General features: G+C 44.6%; 1 protein-coding gene across 1 annotated transcript in view; it reads right to left on the reverse strand.

Moving 5' to 3' along the window:
- Nucleotides 1-415: 415 nt before the first annotated feature.
- The window catches only part of ZNF618 (zinc finger protein 618), a 114,972-nt gene continuing 99,636 nt past the window's right edge, over nucleotides 416-15,751 (reverse strand). The window contains exons 13-14 of the mRNA XM_051979976.1: nucleotides 9,731-9,832; nucleotides 416-9,022 (exon numbers count right to left, since the gene is read on the reverse strand). Coding sequence (XP_051835936.1) covers nucleotides 7,506-9,022; nucleotides 9,731-9,832 — 1,619 coding nt within the window. The 3' untranslated portion in view covers nucleotides 416-7,505. The remainder of the gene's footprint in view (nucleotides 9,023-9,730; nucleotides 9,833-15,751) is intronic.

The raw sequence follows: 15,751 nt of genomic DNA on the forward strand, positions 1-15,751 counted from the left end.
CTTTATAACTTAACTCTATTAGCCCTGATTCTGCCACTTGGTTGTTAGTTACTTTGGACAAATCATGTAACCTTTGTGAACATCCGTTTCTTTATCTGTGAAATGGGCTGGGAGAAGGTGTCACACAGCAAATTTGGAATCAGAGGCCTTAGCTTTGAAACTTACATACTCCCTATGGTGTAGGGGAAAAGGGGCTGGGCCTGGAGCACCAGCCTCATAGGGGCTACCTCCACTATGGGTGAATTCTCCAATCCCAGCCCCAGCCCCTTCATCTCCCTCTGGCACACTGGGGTTTGCAGGCTGTCCTCTCCCTCCTGGCTAGCCTCCTCTGAGAAGCCTCCATCTCAGCAACATCTCCCAGACCTGACACCATCACTGGCATTTTAGAAACAAACCACAGCACCAGATGCAGCCATTTTCCTAAAGGTCGTTTTATTGTAAAACCATAAATACAACACTGACATGAAAATCATTAAGCAACTGATCCTTTCTAACAGTTACAGTATGTCTTTCCACCTTGGCATCAGCCACTGGAAAAGAAACTTGTAGGAACGCTTGAGACCCATCTCAAAGCAGGGTCACTGAATTCTGGACAAGGGCTTTTGGCTTACAGATAAAGAACGGAAAATGGGAACTGCTCCTTTTCTCACTGGAAATGCCCCGCTTTCCGACAGCAACAGACTGGTTAAAAACAGCAACATTGACACGGCTCAATTTCCTTTTTTTTTTTTTTTTTTTTTTTTTTTTAACCTTTTCTTTTCTTTCGTAATTTTTTTCTAAAAATCTTCCCCCCTCCCCCTCCATCTGATATCAGTCTATATTTCAAACAGCACTAAACGTTTTTGGCTGCAAAAAGGGAAAACAGAACCGTAACGTTTAAGGAGAACAAAACGAAACAAACACAATAAACCAAAAGAAAAAAAACCTAAAAAACAAAATCCAACAAACAAACAGAAAAACCCTAAACCCTTGAGCTGGCCCCAAGCGTTTAAATATCACAATGAGAACTGGGAACTCAATCGTGCAATTTGGCTCTCTAGAGAGTCACTTGATCCACACCAACAATACAGGAGACTTCAAACAATTTCTTTTGTTTATTAACACAGCAAGTGTGACATTAGGTAACCTTTTATTTTTATTTTTTTTAAATACAGTACACGGTACACAGGGCCCCCATGGGTTGCCCTGTGCATTCCCCTCATGAAGACATAGCCAAGCGTTGGCCGTTTATAAAAATATTGTGTTGCTACAAAAGTATAAATTAATGCTACCGGTATTAAGAAATATTAAACACATAAAACTTATAAGGATTAAGAAAAATATTCATTAATACCTGTAGAAAACTCTGGCCTAAAAAAGATATTTTGTTTTTTTTTTGTTTTTTTATATTTTTGTATTTTCTCTTTTTTTCTTTTTCTTTTTCTTTTTTTTTTTTTTTTAAAGATGACTTGAGTTTCTTACACTCACAGAGAAAGACACACCCTCAGGTGTGTCTATGGTATTGCCTAGAACGTCTGTTATCTACAGAAAGAGAAAGGAAGATGGATACCCACAGTTACTGAGGGAAGGGAGCAGGAGAGAGAGGGAGAACAGTTGGTCATGGGCTTGACCTGATTATGAATGACTCATAATTCAACTCCAACAGAGGTCATAGGGGAAGGAACACCGACAATAGTGACAGCAACAAAAACTTTTCCAAAAATAGTTTTACTTGGGTTGTTATATAAAAGGTTTTCCTGACATTTGTCCAAGTGGGTTTGCACCTTGACTTTCCCACCCCACGGGTCAGTGGGTTTCCCCTAGCCTTCTTTGCACAGATTCTCCTAACCTTTCTCTCTTAGGGAATGCCCTTAGCTCCCACGGAGGGAGGATGCCCAGGAGAAAGGTCCCTTGCCTCTCCTTCTTGCCCTTCTCCCCCCAGACCCCTAGTACAGCCGGTCTTTTCTCTTGTTGGTTACCAGCCAGCTTGGATTTCAGAAAGCACCGAAGGAATCTGAGACCCCTGAGGTTTTACACGAGGCTAGGCCATGCCCCAAATTTAAGGAACTTTGGTTATAAAAAAAAAGTAAGTTGCCCATTAGGACATGATCTGTCCTGTGTCCCTTGGATGGGTGGGTGGGTTGGGTTCCCTAGCAGATGAGTGGGCAGGGGACCCACGTTTGAACAGTGATGTGAATACCCAATGACAAATCTATCATATCTTCCTCCTTCAATAACAAAGATGAACACAACTTGGTTTTTCATTATGACCAAGGGAAAAGAACAGTAACTATCTTCATGCAGCTGCCTACACCACAATTTGACACTCTTAGCAAGTAAGAGAGTGAGCCCTGCACCTCAAGGCAAACCTGGAACTCCTTCTGCTGAACCCAGGGCTCTAGCAATAATAGTTCTGCAAACAAAACCAACAAGTAAAACAAACAAAAATCAAAAACAATGTGAAAAAATCCAACCATTCCCCAAACCTCAACTCCAAACCCAAACAAAACCCTAAAAACAATTAAAATTAGGGGGAAGGAAACTCCAGGACAAACATGCTAAATCATTGGTTTACCATACCTGGCCTAGCAAACAAATGCTACCGTCACAGATGAGGATTGAGCAGAGGGAAGGAGAGGAGGGCAGGCCAGCTAACTTATTAGACTTGCTCATTCAGAATGACCCATGTTTCTTTCAGGACAAGGCTGGTGGCACGGGGTTGGCTTGGGCCTCCTCTGGGACCACGAGCCTCAAGGTTGCAGGAAAAACTGAACAAAATTTCTTGGTTTTGATTCCCAGGCAATGGGAGGTGGGGAGTAGTGGAGGGGAGGATCTAGCAGCCAGCTCCTGGCCTGGTAGACAGGCAGGAGATTCTCCTCAAACCCTAAGTCTCATCCTTCAGAAATTTCCCCAGAGATGAGAACACAGCAGCTATTTGAGACAGAAACAAATGTTAAAAAATCACAGCCTAATTATTTTTGGGGGAAAATGGGGATGGGGTAGAGGTTCTGTCTAGTTGGGTTCAAAGCAACTGACAGAGCAGTTAAGATGCTTTGAATTATGGCCATTTCCTTAGAAAGAAAGCCTGTCTTTCTACAGAGCAGCATCCCATCAAGTTGCCCCAACTTTCTTTGCTGCTCCACAGGAGCCAACTCTCGCTGGCTTTTATTCATGTCCGACCCATCTCCAGGATTCTCCCTGTTCGCTCTGTGTCTGCCCATCAGGTACACTCAGCTTTTTGTGTTTCTCTCCAGAAGCCTGCTTTCCCAGACTCAGAACTATGAAGAACTGACCTACTCTCCTGCCTCCTAAGGCTGGACCCCAAAGATGGAGCCCAGGGGCATTTATGGCTGGGCCCCTTCTCTGTCTCTCAGGAGACTGGGATTGGAGGGTTCTATTTTGTCACTCACAGAGACGCTCACAATGATCATCCACCCCTACATCCCCTTCTTCCCCTATCCCTCCATGAGGACTCCTTGAGTCATTTAAAAGGGAGCTGACTTGGCTGAACATACCAAAACTTTCCCAAGGTAAAAGAATAAGGGAATAATACCAATTCACAAGAACAGGGAGGGGTTTAGTGTCCTAGCTGAAGGTATTCCCTGAAATTGTGTTTCTTCCTAAAGGTGAATGACATAAATTTTAAGAGCTCTCTCGGTAGGAGTCCACCCTAGGTAGGGACTTTCACAATGAAGAAGGGCCTCTGGCCCACCCCACCAAGAACCTCATCCTTTCTTGCCCAGTCAGAGCAGCAATACCCACAGCTGACTAAGACGGTAATGCAATGAGGTGGACACAGAGTGCTTCTGAGAGACAGAGCAGAAGCAGAAAGTTGTGGGACAAAAAGGGACACGTGGTGCTTCTCCGATGGAAATGCCCAGGTGGTCTAGTGTGGGTGGCCACTGTAGTCCCCCTGTCACTATTCTGGAAGCCTACACGCTTTCTTTGCCTCACCAGCATGAGAAATGAAGAACAGCATAATGACCTACATTCCTCTCATTTGGGTGTCTTACAGACTGGTCCCTACTAGCGTCTCTCAGGAAAGAAGGAAATAATGCTTCAGGATTGCTTTACAGGTGGTAAACTCCTAGATAGTGGAGAGGAAGAGGTACCCAGAGCAACCTTGTTGGCAAAGAGAGAGAAAGGGGATGAGGATGGAAATGCTGGACCACTATCCCTCACCTGGGAGTTTTATATTTCTATAAAACAAAACAGGCACAGAACATTTTTTATCCTGGAGATTCAGAGGTTCTGTAAGAACTGTCCTTTTCAAACCACAGGTACCATTCTGTGGAGGACCTGAGAACAATTTCACTTTAGATGTTGTCCTTCAGGCCCTGTGGTCAAGCGAGAGACATCTCATCAATCCCCAAGATCACAAAACTCCTATGACAGGTCAAATGCTGTGCTAGCGACTGAATGCTAAAGGAGTTGTCCAAATTCTTTGGCTGTGTTAAAATCTGGAACAACTGAATATTGCTGAGACTAAGAAAAGGATGGGGGTTGGGAATGGGGAGGGATTGGCTAGGCCATGGCTATTTTCTGGCTGTGACATGCAATTCTTTGTAATGGCATTTGTCTTGCATGAGAACTCTAGCCAAGAGACTCTTGTCAAGGTCTCTCCAGTTCCCAGTGCCAATTTCTGGGGAAGCAGAGGGAAGAAGAAAGAAATCTTCACCAAACCTATTAATGAATTGTTCCCCTTTCACAGCCCTTTGGAGACTAAGTTTACAAGAAGCAGTAAGCTTCCCAAGAAAGGAAAAAAAAATACAAAGTGGAATTCACTTAAAATCTCAAGAATGAGAGGGGACAGTCCAATCCCTGGATGTTGGTGAGGGAAAGCAGGGGATCAGGCAAAAACGAGGTAAGACTGGTTGTTTACTTTGAATTTAAAAATAAACATTTTCATCGCAGTACAGTTTCTAAGCTTCATAGTGGTAGGGGCCAAACACTTGTCTAAGAATCACATACAAAGTTCATTTCCCTGGGTACAGTAAATCATACACAGGAGCAACTTGGGAGGGAAAAAATACAGCAAAATCCCTCCCACTGTGCTCTCCCAGATCATCATCTCCTTTTAACAAAATGATACAATTAACTCAGATGCAGAAACCATCAATCACCTTGATGATTTTTCCTTTTTAAATATGGATGGGAAGATTAGGGAAGGTTGCAGAGACAAAATCTGTAAATCAAAGTGATTCCTCCTTTCCCTAAAGATGATGATCTGGGCCTAGGGCTCTCAGGATCTCACTAACTTTTAACCAAGCTCACTACTACTGATGGCACAGGGAAGGAGGGAATTCAAGAATTGCTTATAGACCAATTAAAAACAAAAGTAGATAGGGTTTCTACTTTCCTCCTCATGGCATGAGGCCTTTGATTGCAGAGGTATCTCATGGTAAAATAGGGTAATGCATAAGTTATTGATGATGTAGATATTCCTTACCTAAGCTGTTAGAATTTGTCTTTGAAAACAAGGCAAATCATGTAGGAAAACCATCTGGGGTCACTTTCTGAAAGGGCCAACAAGAGCCTCAACTCTTCCCAAAATAAAGATGAGCAGAGGAAGGCTACACCCCAGGAGGGTTACCTTAAACATGCAGATCAAAGGCCATACAGTACATAAGCCTCAAGAGACAGAGTTCTGAGCCTTTCCAGCCCATCTCTATCCAGTGAGGATGAGGGTACCAAGTGGAGAACTGGCATCTCCAGGATCAGCCCAGACAGGTCACCGCCCGTCACTGAGTCCATAGCTCTCAAATCCCCATGTGTAGGGAAGAGAAATAAAAATTTCACAACTGGGAGGGACCCCCAAAATGATGCAATCAAGCCAGCCTCAACGTAAATACACTCCTAAAGGCAAAATCCCCTGACACTGGACTTTGGCACGGAGTCTGTAGAGGCCCACAGGGCACCCAGTTCTATTGCCTTGTAGGAATGGGATTCTGAGTCAAACATCAGGAACCCTGGGACTGACCAACTTGCGCCCCCTGCTCTGAGGGTTCTGGGTAGCAGGGCCAAGGACAAGGGGGAAGCTGTGGGTCTGACATGCCACTGGACAGGAACTCTGATCAACTCACAGGCCTCTAATGAGCTAGAACAATTCAGTGATGTGATGAGTAGTGTAATGCACTATAGGTATTTCAGTTAGACATTCCTGGTCCTGGAGATGAATGAGGCAAAACGAACCAGGAGGGAATATGCTTTTCACTTACATTCAGAAAGTATCCTAAGCCACATGCTTCCACCAGATGCGATGCTATGCTTGTGAAATCATGGAATCCTCTGCATCGTTAGGCCCCAACCCCCCACCCCAACCCGCTCGCCCCATGCCTTCAGAAGGAATACATCCTTTGGAGATCTGGACTATACAGGGAAGGCTTAGTAAAACGTTAGGCTGTCGCTTACACCACGGAGATGAGCTAGTTTACAGTGTGACTTGGGAAGAAGGGGTAAAAGGAAGGGAGGAAGGGAAAAGATATATTTTTTAAAAAAACCATAAACATAAGTTACAGACATTCAGTGCCTCCTAGAGGGTTCTAAAATCAAACTTTAAAAACAAAAAAACAAAAACTAAAGAAAGGTTAAAACCCACTAAAATGTTAAAAAAAAATAACCTCAAAAAACTAAGGTATGGAGACAGTTTACTAGAGTAACTACTTTTCTGAAAATTTTTCTTCTCCATCTTATATTTTAAAAAAGCAAAAAATCCTATTTGTTTCCATAATGTCTCCTTTCCTGATCTGAGAGATAGGTGTGTTTCTAGAACGCAGCTGCCTTTATAACATGTGACAGATGTTAGGAAGGCGGCTGATCAATGCCCTGAAAATATACAAGGTAATTGGAAAAGCAAAGTCCAGTGCAGATATTGTCCACTTAATGCAGATTCAAATATCCATGGCAAGACAGCCCCAGAGGGGAGAGGGTGGGGGAGGAGGGGATGGGAAAAGGGAGAGAGAGGTTTGAAGGGGAAAGGGAAGAGAAATCAAAGAAACTTCAAGTCACTTTTAGATCTCAGCTGCCTGAAGACTTTACAACATCAGCCTCCTACTGGTCTACACACCTGAAAACATGGAGAGTCTGTTTTAAAAAAAAAAAAAAAAAAAGCCCTGATGGAGACAAGAAGCATTTTCCTGGTAAAGTACTCCCTCTCTCACATACACTCATTTTTCCTCGCATACCCCACGCAGTGCAACATGTACACACGGGTACGTGTCCATGAGCACAGGGGATATATGTGTATGTGTGTATGCGGTTCCACGGTCTGCACAAAGAGACCCACGAACCACATATTCCCATACACAATGTATGTGTATTTATCCATATGGTATACGTACATATGTACATACACGCCCGTGTGTCGCTACACACACTCATGTATATACACATAGAAAAAGCACTTAAGTTTCCAGGGGCATTTATAATGAGGTCCACAGTGTTTAGAACTTAAATTCCTTTTCTTTGATTGCGACAGTGTTTTATAGTTATTATTATTATTATTATTTTTAAACTAAAAGACAGTTTTAAAGCATGTTGGACTTCAAAAACATGAGTTTGTTCATGTCTTCGGGGCTAAGAAGCCGCCTCCTTTTAATGAGAAGTGCTTGCTCACACATATTTACACACTCACTCCTGGCCCCCACGGCGGGCACCGCGAGCAGCCAAAAGGCAAGTTTGGCTAGTTTCGTATGCTTTTGGGTCACGCAGGACCAGTACTGAAAGAGGTCGGGGGTGGACTGGAAGAGAGGTTCCTGCAAATAGTCATAGACTTCATTTTTCCCAAACCGGTCGTCTTCCTGAGCGGTGGCGGTCTCGCCGGCGGCCCGGGGCTTCTTGGCGGAGGAGGGCTCGAAGTCCGCTTCCTCCGTCCAGGACTCCTTCACCTCGTTGATGAGCTCACACACCTTGCCGATGATCTCCTCGTGCTGGTAGGGCGGCACGGGCCGCAGCTTCTGCTGGGGGTCCAGGATCATGGCGACCTTGTGGGCCGAGTGCACCTTGAAGTTCTCCTTCAGGGCCTCCAGGAAGAGGTGGCAGAGCTTGCTGACGACCCCGGCGTCGTTGGCCTTGGAGGTGAAGAGCTTCTCCAGCTTCACGTAGGTGGGCAGCACCAGCTGCAGGGTGGGCCGGCTCTCGTGGCTCAGCTCGATCACGGCCTGCTTCACGGGCGCCAGGATGGCGGCCAGGTTGCTGAGGAGGTGCTTGTTCAGGTTCTGGATGAGGTTCATCTTCTTGGCGCGGCTGTAGAACTCGCAGATCTGCTCGTAGCGCTCGTGCACCAGCAGCAGGGAGTCGGTCACCGAGTTCCAGCAGGGCGGGGGCGAGGTCTCCTCCAGGGAGCCGAAGGTCTCCTTGGAGAGGCCCGTGGAGCCGGCCAGGTCTTCGCAGACGTTCAGCAGCTCGATCACCTCGTGCATGTTGCGGGCCTGCAGCGTCCGCTTGTTCAGCACGCTCTGCACCACCGAGTTCAAGGCACAGGCCGAGCAGCGAAGGCACATGCCGGCCTTGGAGAAGGCGGCCGAGTTCACCCGGCAGTCCGTGACGTAGACCGTCCTGATCTCGGACATCACGAACTCGGACAGCACGTTCTGGACCCAGTGGTGCACGAAGTCCCCGCTGTCCCGGATGTCCACGCCCTTGATGCCCAGGACGTAGCTCTTGATGTGGTTGCCCTCGGCCTGGTAGGCCGTGAGGATGTAGCAGGAGTCGGGGCCGATGCTCTGCGAGTGGCAGGTCACGCCGATGCCCAGGCAGGCGTTGCTGCCCAGCGCGCAGGTGACCTTCACCTTCACCTGGTTGTACATCCGGGGCAAGTGTTTCAAGGCCAGCGTGTTGAAGTTGCCGAGGATCTCGGTGACCGAGAAGGCGCCGTAGCGGGCGCCGCTGTCCACCAGGGTCTGCGCCAGTTTGAGGAACTCCTTCCCGCTCACCACGCTCAGCGTGCCCAAGTCCGCGCACATCACGCGCAGCAGCCGCTCCGCGATGTTCTGCCGCTCCTTCTCTGGGATGGTGCTGTTGGGAGCCGAGCCGCTCACGGAAGCTACGGAGATGGGGGGACAAAGCAGAGAGCGATTAGTCCTCGCCCAGGACCCTCGGGGCAAGTGCAAGCCGATTTCCTTTCCTACACATGACATAAACACAAATGACGGCCCACACTTACCTGGCACCTACTATGTGCCAGGCCCCACACTAAGTGCTTTTACCCCATGCCCTCCTTTGATCCTCACAACAGCCTTGAGCGGTCCGTGCTCACATGATCCCCATTTTACAGAGGAGGGAATGGACTGAAGACTTTACCACATCAGCCTCCTACTGGGCTCCACACCTGAAAAACTGGAAAGTCTTAAAAAAAAAAAAAAGCCCTAATGGAGACAAGAAGCATCTTCCTGGTAAAGTATCCCTCTCTCACACGCTCATTTTTCCAGAGGGAAAACAAAGGGGAAGTGACTTGGCCGGAGTCATCCAGCCAGGGAGCTTCCTGACTCAAGATCCAAACCTATCGGCTTCAATGGGCCACAGTTTCTGCATCTATAAAGTGCACCTTTTCCTCTCCTGCCTCTCTTCTCCGAGGCGGGACAGCTTGAAAACTTCCGATCATAATTAAAGATAAAAATCATAATAGTGATGGCTCTGAGGCCCACAAAGTGCTCTATCCGTATCATCGCACCACGGGCAGAGGTACAAGGCCGGGGCGGCGAGAGAGCCCGGGACGGGGCGGAGGCCCCAGAGAGCCACCCTCACTACGTACTGTTGTTGGTGCTGTTCCTTTGAGGCTGTGGCTTCCACTTCTCCTCCACGACAGCCGGAGGCGACCGCGGCTGGTTGAAGGCGATGTTGTTCTCATTGTCAGCTGCAAGACACAAAAGACGATGATGGCTAAGCCTCAGCTCAGAAGGGTATTCTCACCCCCCCAGCCAGGGTCCGAGCTCCCAGATCCGGACAGGACCGCAGAGGCAGCCTCCCGTTAGGAGAGAGGGTCACAAGTTTATGTCCCCAGCTCTGGGCGGCTTTTCTCCCAATTAAAGAGATGGCCAGAATCCACCAGCAGAGAGGAAGACCACCTTGGCAACTTTTTCCCAGTGCTTTCCTGATCACTCTCACTCCGGCTCCACCACTAACTTGCTTTGTGAGCATGATCAGTCCTATTCCACTTCCTCTGATCCTCAATTTTGTCTTCTATAAAATGAGAGGGTTGGACTAATTAGTCTGGAAGGTTCCTTTCTGCCCTGCCATTCTCTGTGCTTCTGTATCCTAAAGTCCTTCCCTGCTACTACATCCCAAGGTCTTTTCTAGCTCTGATATTCTGCATTCTGAAGTCTCTTCCAGCTCTGACATTCTCTATTCTAAGCCTTTTTAGCTCTGACAAGCTGTATTTAAAGGTCTCTTCTAGCTCTGATGCTATGTTTTAAGGTCCATTCTAGTTCCAACATTTTGTGTTTTAAGGTCTCTTCTAGATCTGACAGTTTATGTTCTAAGACACACTTTTAGTTCCATCATCCTATGTTTTAAGGCCTTTCTTGCTTCACCATCTTTTATTCTAAAATCTCTAACATTCTGTGTTTTAAGGTTCATTCTAGCTTCAACATCTTGTGTTTTAAAGTCTGATATTCTGTGTTTTAAGATCCATTCTAGCTCCAACATGCTGTATTCTAAGGAATCTTCCAGGTTTGACACTGTGTTTTAAGGCCCTTTCTAGCTCTGACAACTTGTGTTCTAAAGTCTGACATTCTGTGTTTTGAGATCCATTCTAGCTCCAACATCTTGTATTCTAGGGTCTCTTCTACTCTGACATTCTGAATTCTTAAGTCCTTTTCTAGTTCTGACATTCTGAATTACATTCTGAGTTCTAAGCCCATTTCATTTCTGACATTGTATACCAATGGCTTTCAGAGGTCTAACACTCTCTTCCAAGGGCCCTTCTATATTCTATTTCCAAGGCTCCTGCTCCTTCAAGCCCTGATATTTGATGTTCCAAAGGCTGTTCAGGTTCTGATGTTCTAATTACCAAAGAAAGGCCCTTGCAGCTCAGACATTTTATATTTTAGTACACTGACCAACTCTATCAGTCTATGTTCAGGGTCCTTCTAGCCAGTATTCAGTATTTTGTATTTTGAAATCCTTTTCTATAACACAGTATAAAATTCCCTGGTTCTGGAGCCAGAAGACCTGGGTTCAAATCTCCTCTCTGATTTCACCGCCTGTGGAACTTGTGCAGATCACTTAGCCACAAAGTCCCTTCTAGCTGTGGTCTCAAGATCCCTTCCAGCTCTGTCATCTATGAGTCACAACCACGAACACACTGGCCACTGTCCATGGCAGGGCAGGGTGAGAGCAGAAGCTTTCTGGATAGGAAACTGAGAAGGTAGTTTATTAGAGGGAATTATCCTCTCTGATTCAATACCAAGTTAATGAGATTTATGTATTTGGGCTTGATCCTCCTTATCAGGCAGGTTGTGAACTGCACAGATCATGGCTCCTCAAATTCACTCAATGGCACCAAGCTTTTAATCCCAGTTCAGTCTAGCTGTCCCTTTTATTCCTGTGCACTGGATTGCCAGGAAGGCATTATACAGTAGCACCAGACCTGAACAAAGCAGTCTAAAGGAAGTCAGAGCTGTATATTGTACTGTATAATTACAGAATATGTCCCCCCCCTTTGTATTTTGCTGTTCTAGCTCAGAAACTCAGGCACCAATTTGCATTTTAATTGCTTCTCTCCATTGTGTTGCTGTTTGGGGATGAGGATGCACCTATAATCTTCCCTAATTACAGTTTAGCCTCTAAAAGTCACTAAGGGAAAGGCTGGAGGGCCAACAATTCTGCTGTCAAGAACTGGAGTTCAGAGGATTTCATTATTCTCAAGAGAAATGAAACCCAACCTGGAATATAACTGCTAATAATAATTAAAATAATAACAATAATAGCTAATAGTTATGGCGCTCTAAGGTATACAAAGTGCTTTATCCATATTATCTCATTTGATCCTTACAATAGCTCATGGCTTTGATATCATTATCGGCTGATTTGCCAAGTTCCTACAAGTCAATAAGCATTTATTAAGCATCCACTAAATACCTGGTAATGTGTTCAGTGCAGTCTCACAGGTCATCTAGTCCCAAGTGCTTACTCTATCAATTAGGAGGCTGAGGCCCACCGAGGGTAGACTGATCTGCCCATGTCGTACAGGGCTATTCCCAGAAGTCTCATGTCAGACGATTCAAGGCCTTCCTAACAATCCCTCCAGGTTTCTTCTCTCTCATAATCCCCTAAACCACACCCTCTGTTCCAGACTTCTGTTTATATCTGGCCTTTTGTATCTCTAAGATTTCAATTGAGGGGCTGTCAGTCAGGCCACTGTTTCTCTTCCTAGACCTTCCCTGAACATCCCAGGGCTTCTCTTCCCTGAGTTTCTGTAACACTTCCTGTTTATTTCTATGTCTCATCTGACACTGAGCACATGAGGCTTTCTGTTATTAGTGAACTTTTATAGGGCTATTTATCTTATTTTTCCTACTAGACAGTAAACCAATACAAGGTTTCACTCATCTTTGGAATAACCCCCACCCTTACCCGCCTATATCTAGCACAATTCCAGGTTGCCCAGAGTAGGTACCCTGGAAATATTTGTTGATTGATTCACTAAGTGACCCAATTAATGGATATCTGCACACACACAAATATCAAAGGAAATATTTCAAGATTGTTTCTTTTTTTTTTTTAACTTTACCCTTCCCCCGAATAAAGTCCTTATTTTGTGGAAGGCACTAGGCTGATTCGGGGATGCAAAGATAAAAATGAAAAATACACCCCTTCCTTTAAGCAGCATATATAGTCCTGGGGGAGCACACTATGTACACAGATAGATAAATATAAAATAATTTGAGAGCGCCATCTGATCTGAGCCCTGAAAAAAGCTAGGAATTTTAAGATACAAAACTGAGGAGTGGGGGCAGAGATGGGAATCCTGTGCAATGAGATGATACTAAGGTATCTCAAGCTTATCTTGTTGTGATAGCAAAGAACTAGAATTTGAGGGAATCCCTTTCCATTGGGAAAGGGCTAAACAAATTGCGAAATTGTGATGGAATATTATTGTGCTGAATGATGAGCAGGAAGATTTCAGAAAAATCTGGAAAGACTTACATGAATTGATGCTGAGTGAAGTGAGCAGAACCAGAACACTATACACAGGAACAGCAATATTTTAAAATGAAGAACTATGAATGAGCTAGCTCTTTTCATAAAGACAATGATCCAAGACAACATCAAAGGATTCAAGATGAAAAATGCTATCCACCTCCAAAGAAAAAATTGATTTGGTCTGAATATAGACTGAAACAACCTCTTTGTTTTACTCTTCCTTCCTTCCTCTTGTCTTCTTATACAAAATGACTAATATGGAAATATTGATATGACCATACATGTATAACCTTTATTAGGTTGCTTACTGTCTCAAAGAGGATGGAGAAAAAAGAATTTGAAATTCAAAACTTTTCTAAAAAATAATGCCAAAAGTTGTTTTTACATATAATTGAGATAAAATAAAATTTTATTAAAAAAAATAAAGGACACGGGGGGGGGGGGGAATCCCAAGCTGATAAAACTGTGTTTTATTCTTGAAGCAACAAAGAAGCACTGAAGATTTTTTTGCAGGGGAGTTATATCACCAGAACTGTGCTTTGGTAAGATATTTTACTAGCAACATGGATAACAGCTTGCTGGGAGGAGGAAGGGAAGATTTGAGAGAGAGATGAGAGAGGAGAAAGATCATTTAGAGGCTATTATTATAATGATCCATACTAGATGTAATGATAGTTTGAACTGGGACAGCAGTCATGTAAGTGGAGAGAAGGGAATACAAATATAGACAAAAGATATTTTGGAGGAAGAAAAGATATGACTTGATGACTGACTGAATGGAAAAGTAAAAGTGGGGAGAAGTTGTGAGTTTGTGGTTACAAACATGGAAGGTTTGTAAAGATGGATGATGACTGAAAGGACAGTAGGAAGAGGGGGATATAGCAAGAGATATTGTAAAGATAAAATATATATGACCTCATGACAGACTGGTGGAGGGAAGGATAATAGGAGTGGGGCAACAAAAAGATGGTGATTCCCTTAGGAGACAAAATGAAGTAACTTTGGGCACTTTAACCATTTGTCTAGAATCAAACTTCTGAACTTTTATCATTAGAAAGATCCTTTGAGAGCACCTAGTCCAAGCTCCTCAATTTACAAATGAGGAAACTGAGGTCCGGGGCAATGACCTGTCCACATTGTCCACATATGCTAGAACAAGATCCAGGGCTTCCCCACCCCAGTCCAGCACTCTTCTTATTACAAGGTGCTATCCTCTCATATATACTCCATGGTATGTGAGCCTTTTGAGCTGTTTTCTTCCTTAAAGACTCCTACCTTTGGAAACTTCTCCCTTACTCCTATGTGCAAGGCAGTTATGTCTTTCTCATCTGAACAGAAGTAAAAACGCCCATATCCTGATTCTTGTTATCCATGGTTAAACTCACAGACACCCAGGCCCTTGTGTTCTCGGGTCACTGAGTGACACCTGTCTCTCCCACTCAAACACACACTATCCTCACATTCTTAGTTTCCTGGGAAGCACTGAGATGTTAAGAGACTTAGTGAGGATCATACATCAGAGGCTGGATTTGAACTCAGGTCTTCTCGTTCTGGGGCCAAGGCTCTATTTCCTATACTACACTGCCTCTTAGGTAATAGATACATTAAATAAATTACTTTAATCTCTGGGCCTCAGTTTTCTCATCTATAAAATGACACAGTTGAACCAGATGATCTCAAAGTACTGTCTAACCTTGACTAATGGTTATTCCATGAGGTGGGGAAAAGGCAGAGTACAGAAACTAAGAAATGCTGAGAAGAAGGGAAAAGGATAGTGAAAAGAGGAAGGAAAAAACATGAGCTAAAGAAGAGAATGCCAAAAGTAGGAAGGAGGAGGAAGAATGCGCAGGAAACATTTCTTCTTTCTTCAAAGACACTCCAAAACTTGAACATCTTCCTCTAAAAAATTGTTACTGATCCTCAATCCCATTGCTTGGGTTGGGAATATCCTTAAGACTAGGCTTCCAAGCAACCCACCTGGAGGCCTTTCCAACCCCCAGAACCAACCTTCCCATGAAAGGGCCATTCCTGGGGTCCTCTCTGTCTATTTTTTACATGAACCATAGAAATGTAAACCCAGCCCCTATACAGACTTGGTTTGTCCAGAGAAACCTGCTTTTCATGCTAAGCCAAATAAAGACTTGAAAGAGACAATTGGATACTATTCTGGATACAAATGATCCAAGAGTAACTTTCTAACAACCCATCATCTAACACTCAGAGGGCAGGGGCAGCTGGGTGGCACCATGGACAGCGCACTAGCTCTGGAACCAGAAGCATTTGAGTTCAAAACTGACCTCAGATACTTGATACTTACTAGCTGTGTGATCCCGAGCAACTCATTTAACCCCAATTGCCACCCCCATGTCCCCCAAATCAAGAAGGCAGCAGGCAGAGTTTGTTGGGGGCAGAAGGGAACCTGTCCCAGTAGACTGATGAAGAAAACAGCCACAGGTACAGTGTCTGTGGCCTTTTTCAAACAGCTAGTTTAATAAATCTTATTTTATTACTGGGATATTCTGAATCCTGTTCACTATAATCACTCAGTCCAAGACCAAGAGTTAGGTTAATGATAGTTTCTTTCTTTTCCTTTCTTTTCTTTCCTCTAGCTTTCCCTTCCTTCTTTCTT

The sequence above is a fragment of the Antechinus flavipes genome, chromosome 2 (assembly GCF_016432865.1).
Source record: "Antechinus flavipes isolate AdamAnt ecotype Samford, QLD, Australia chromosome 2, AdamAnt_v2, whole genome shotgun sequence".
NCBI classification, from domain to species: domain Eukaryota; kingdom Metazoa; phylum Chordata; class Mammalia; order Dasyuromorphia; family Dasyuridae; genus Antechinus; species Antechinus flavipes.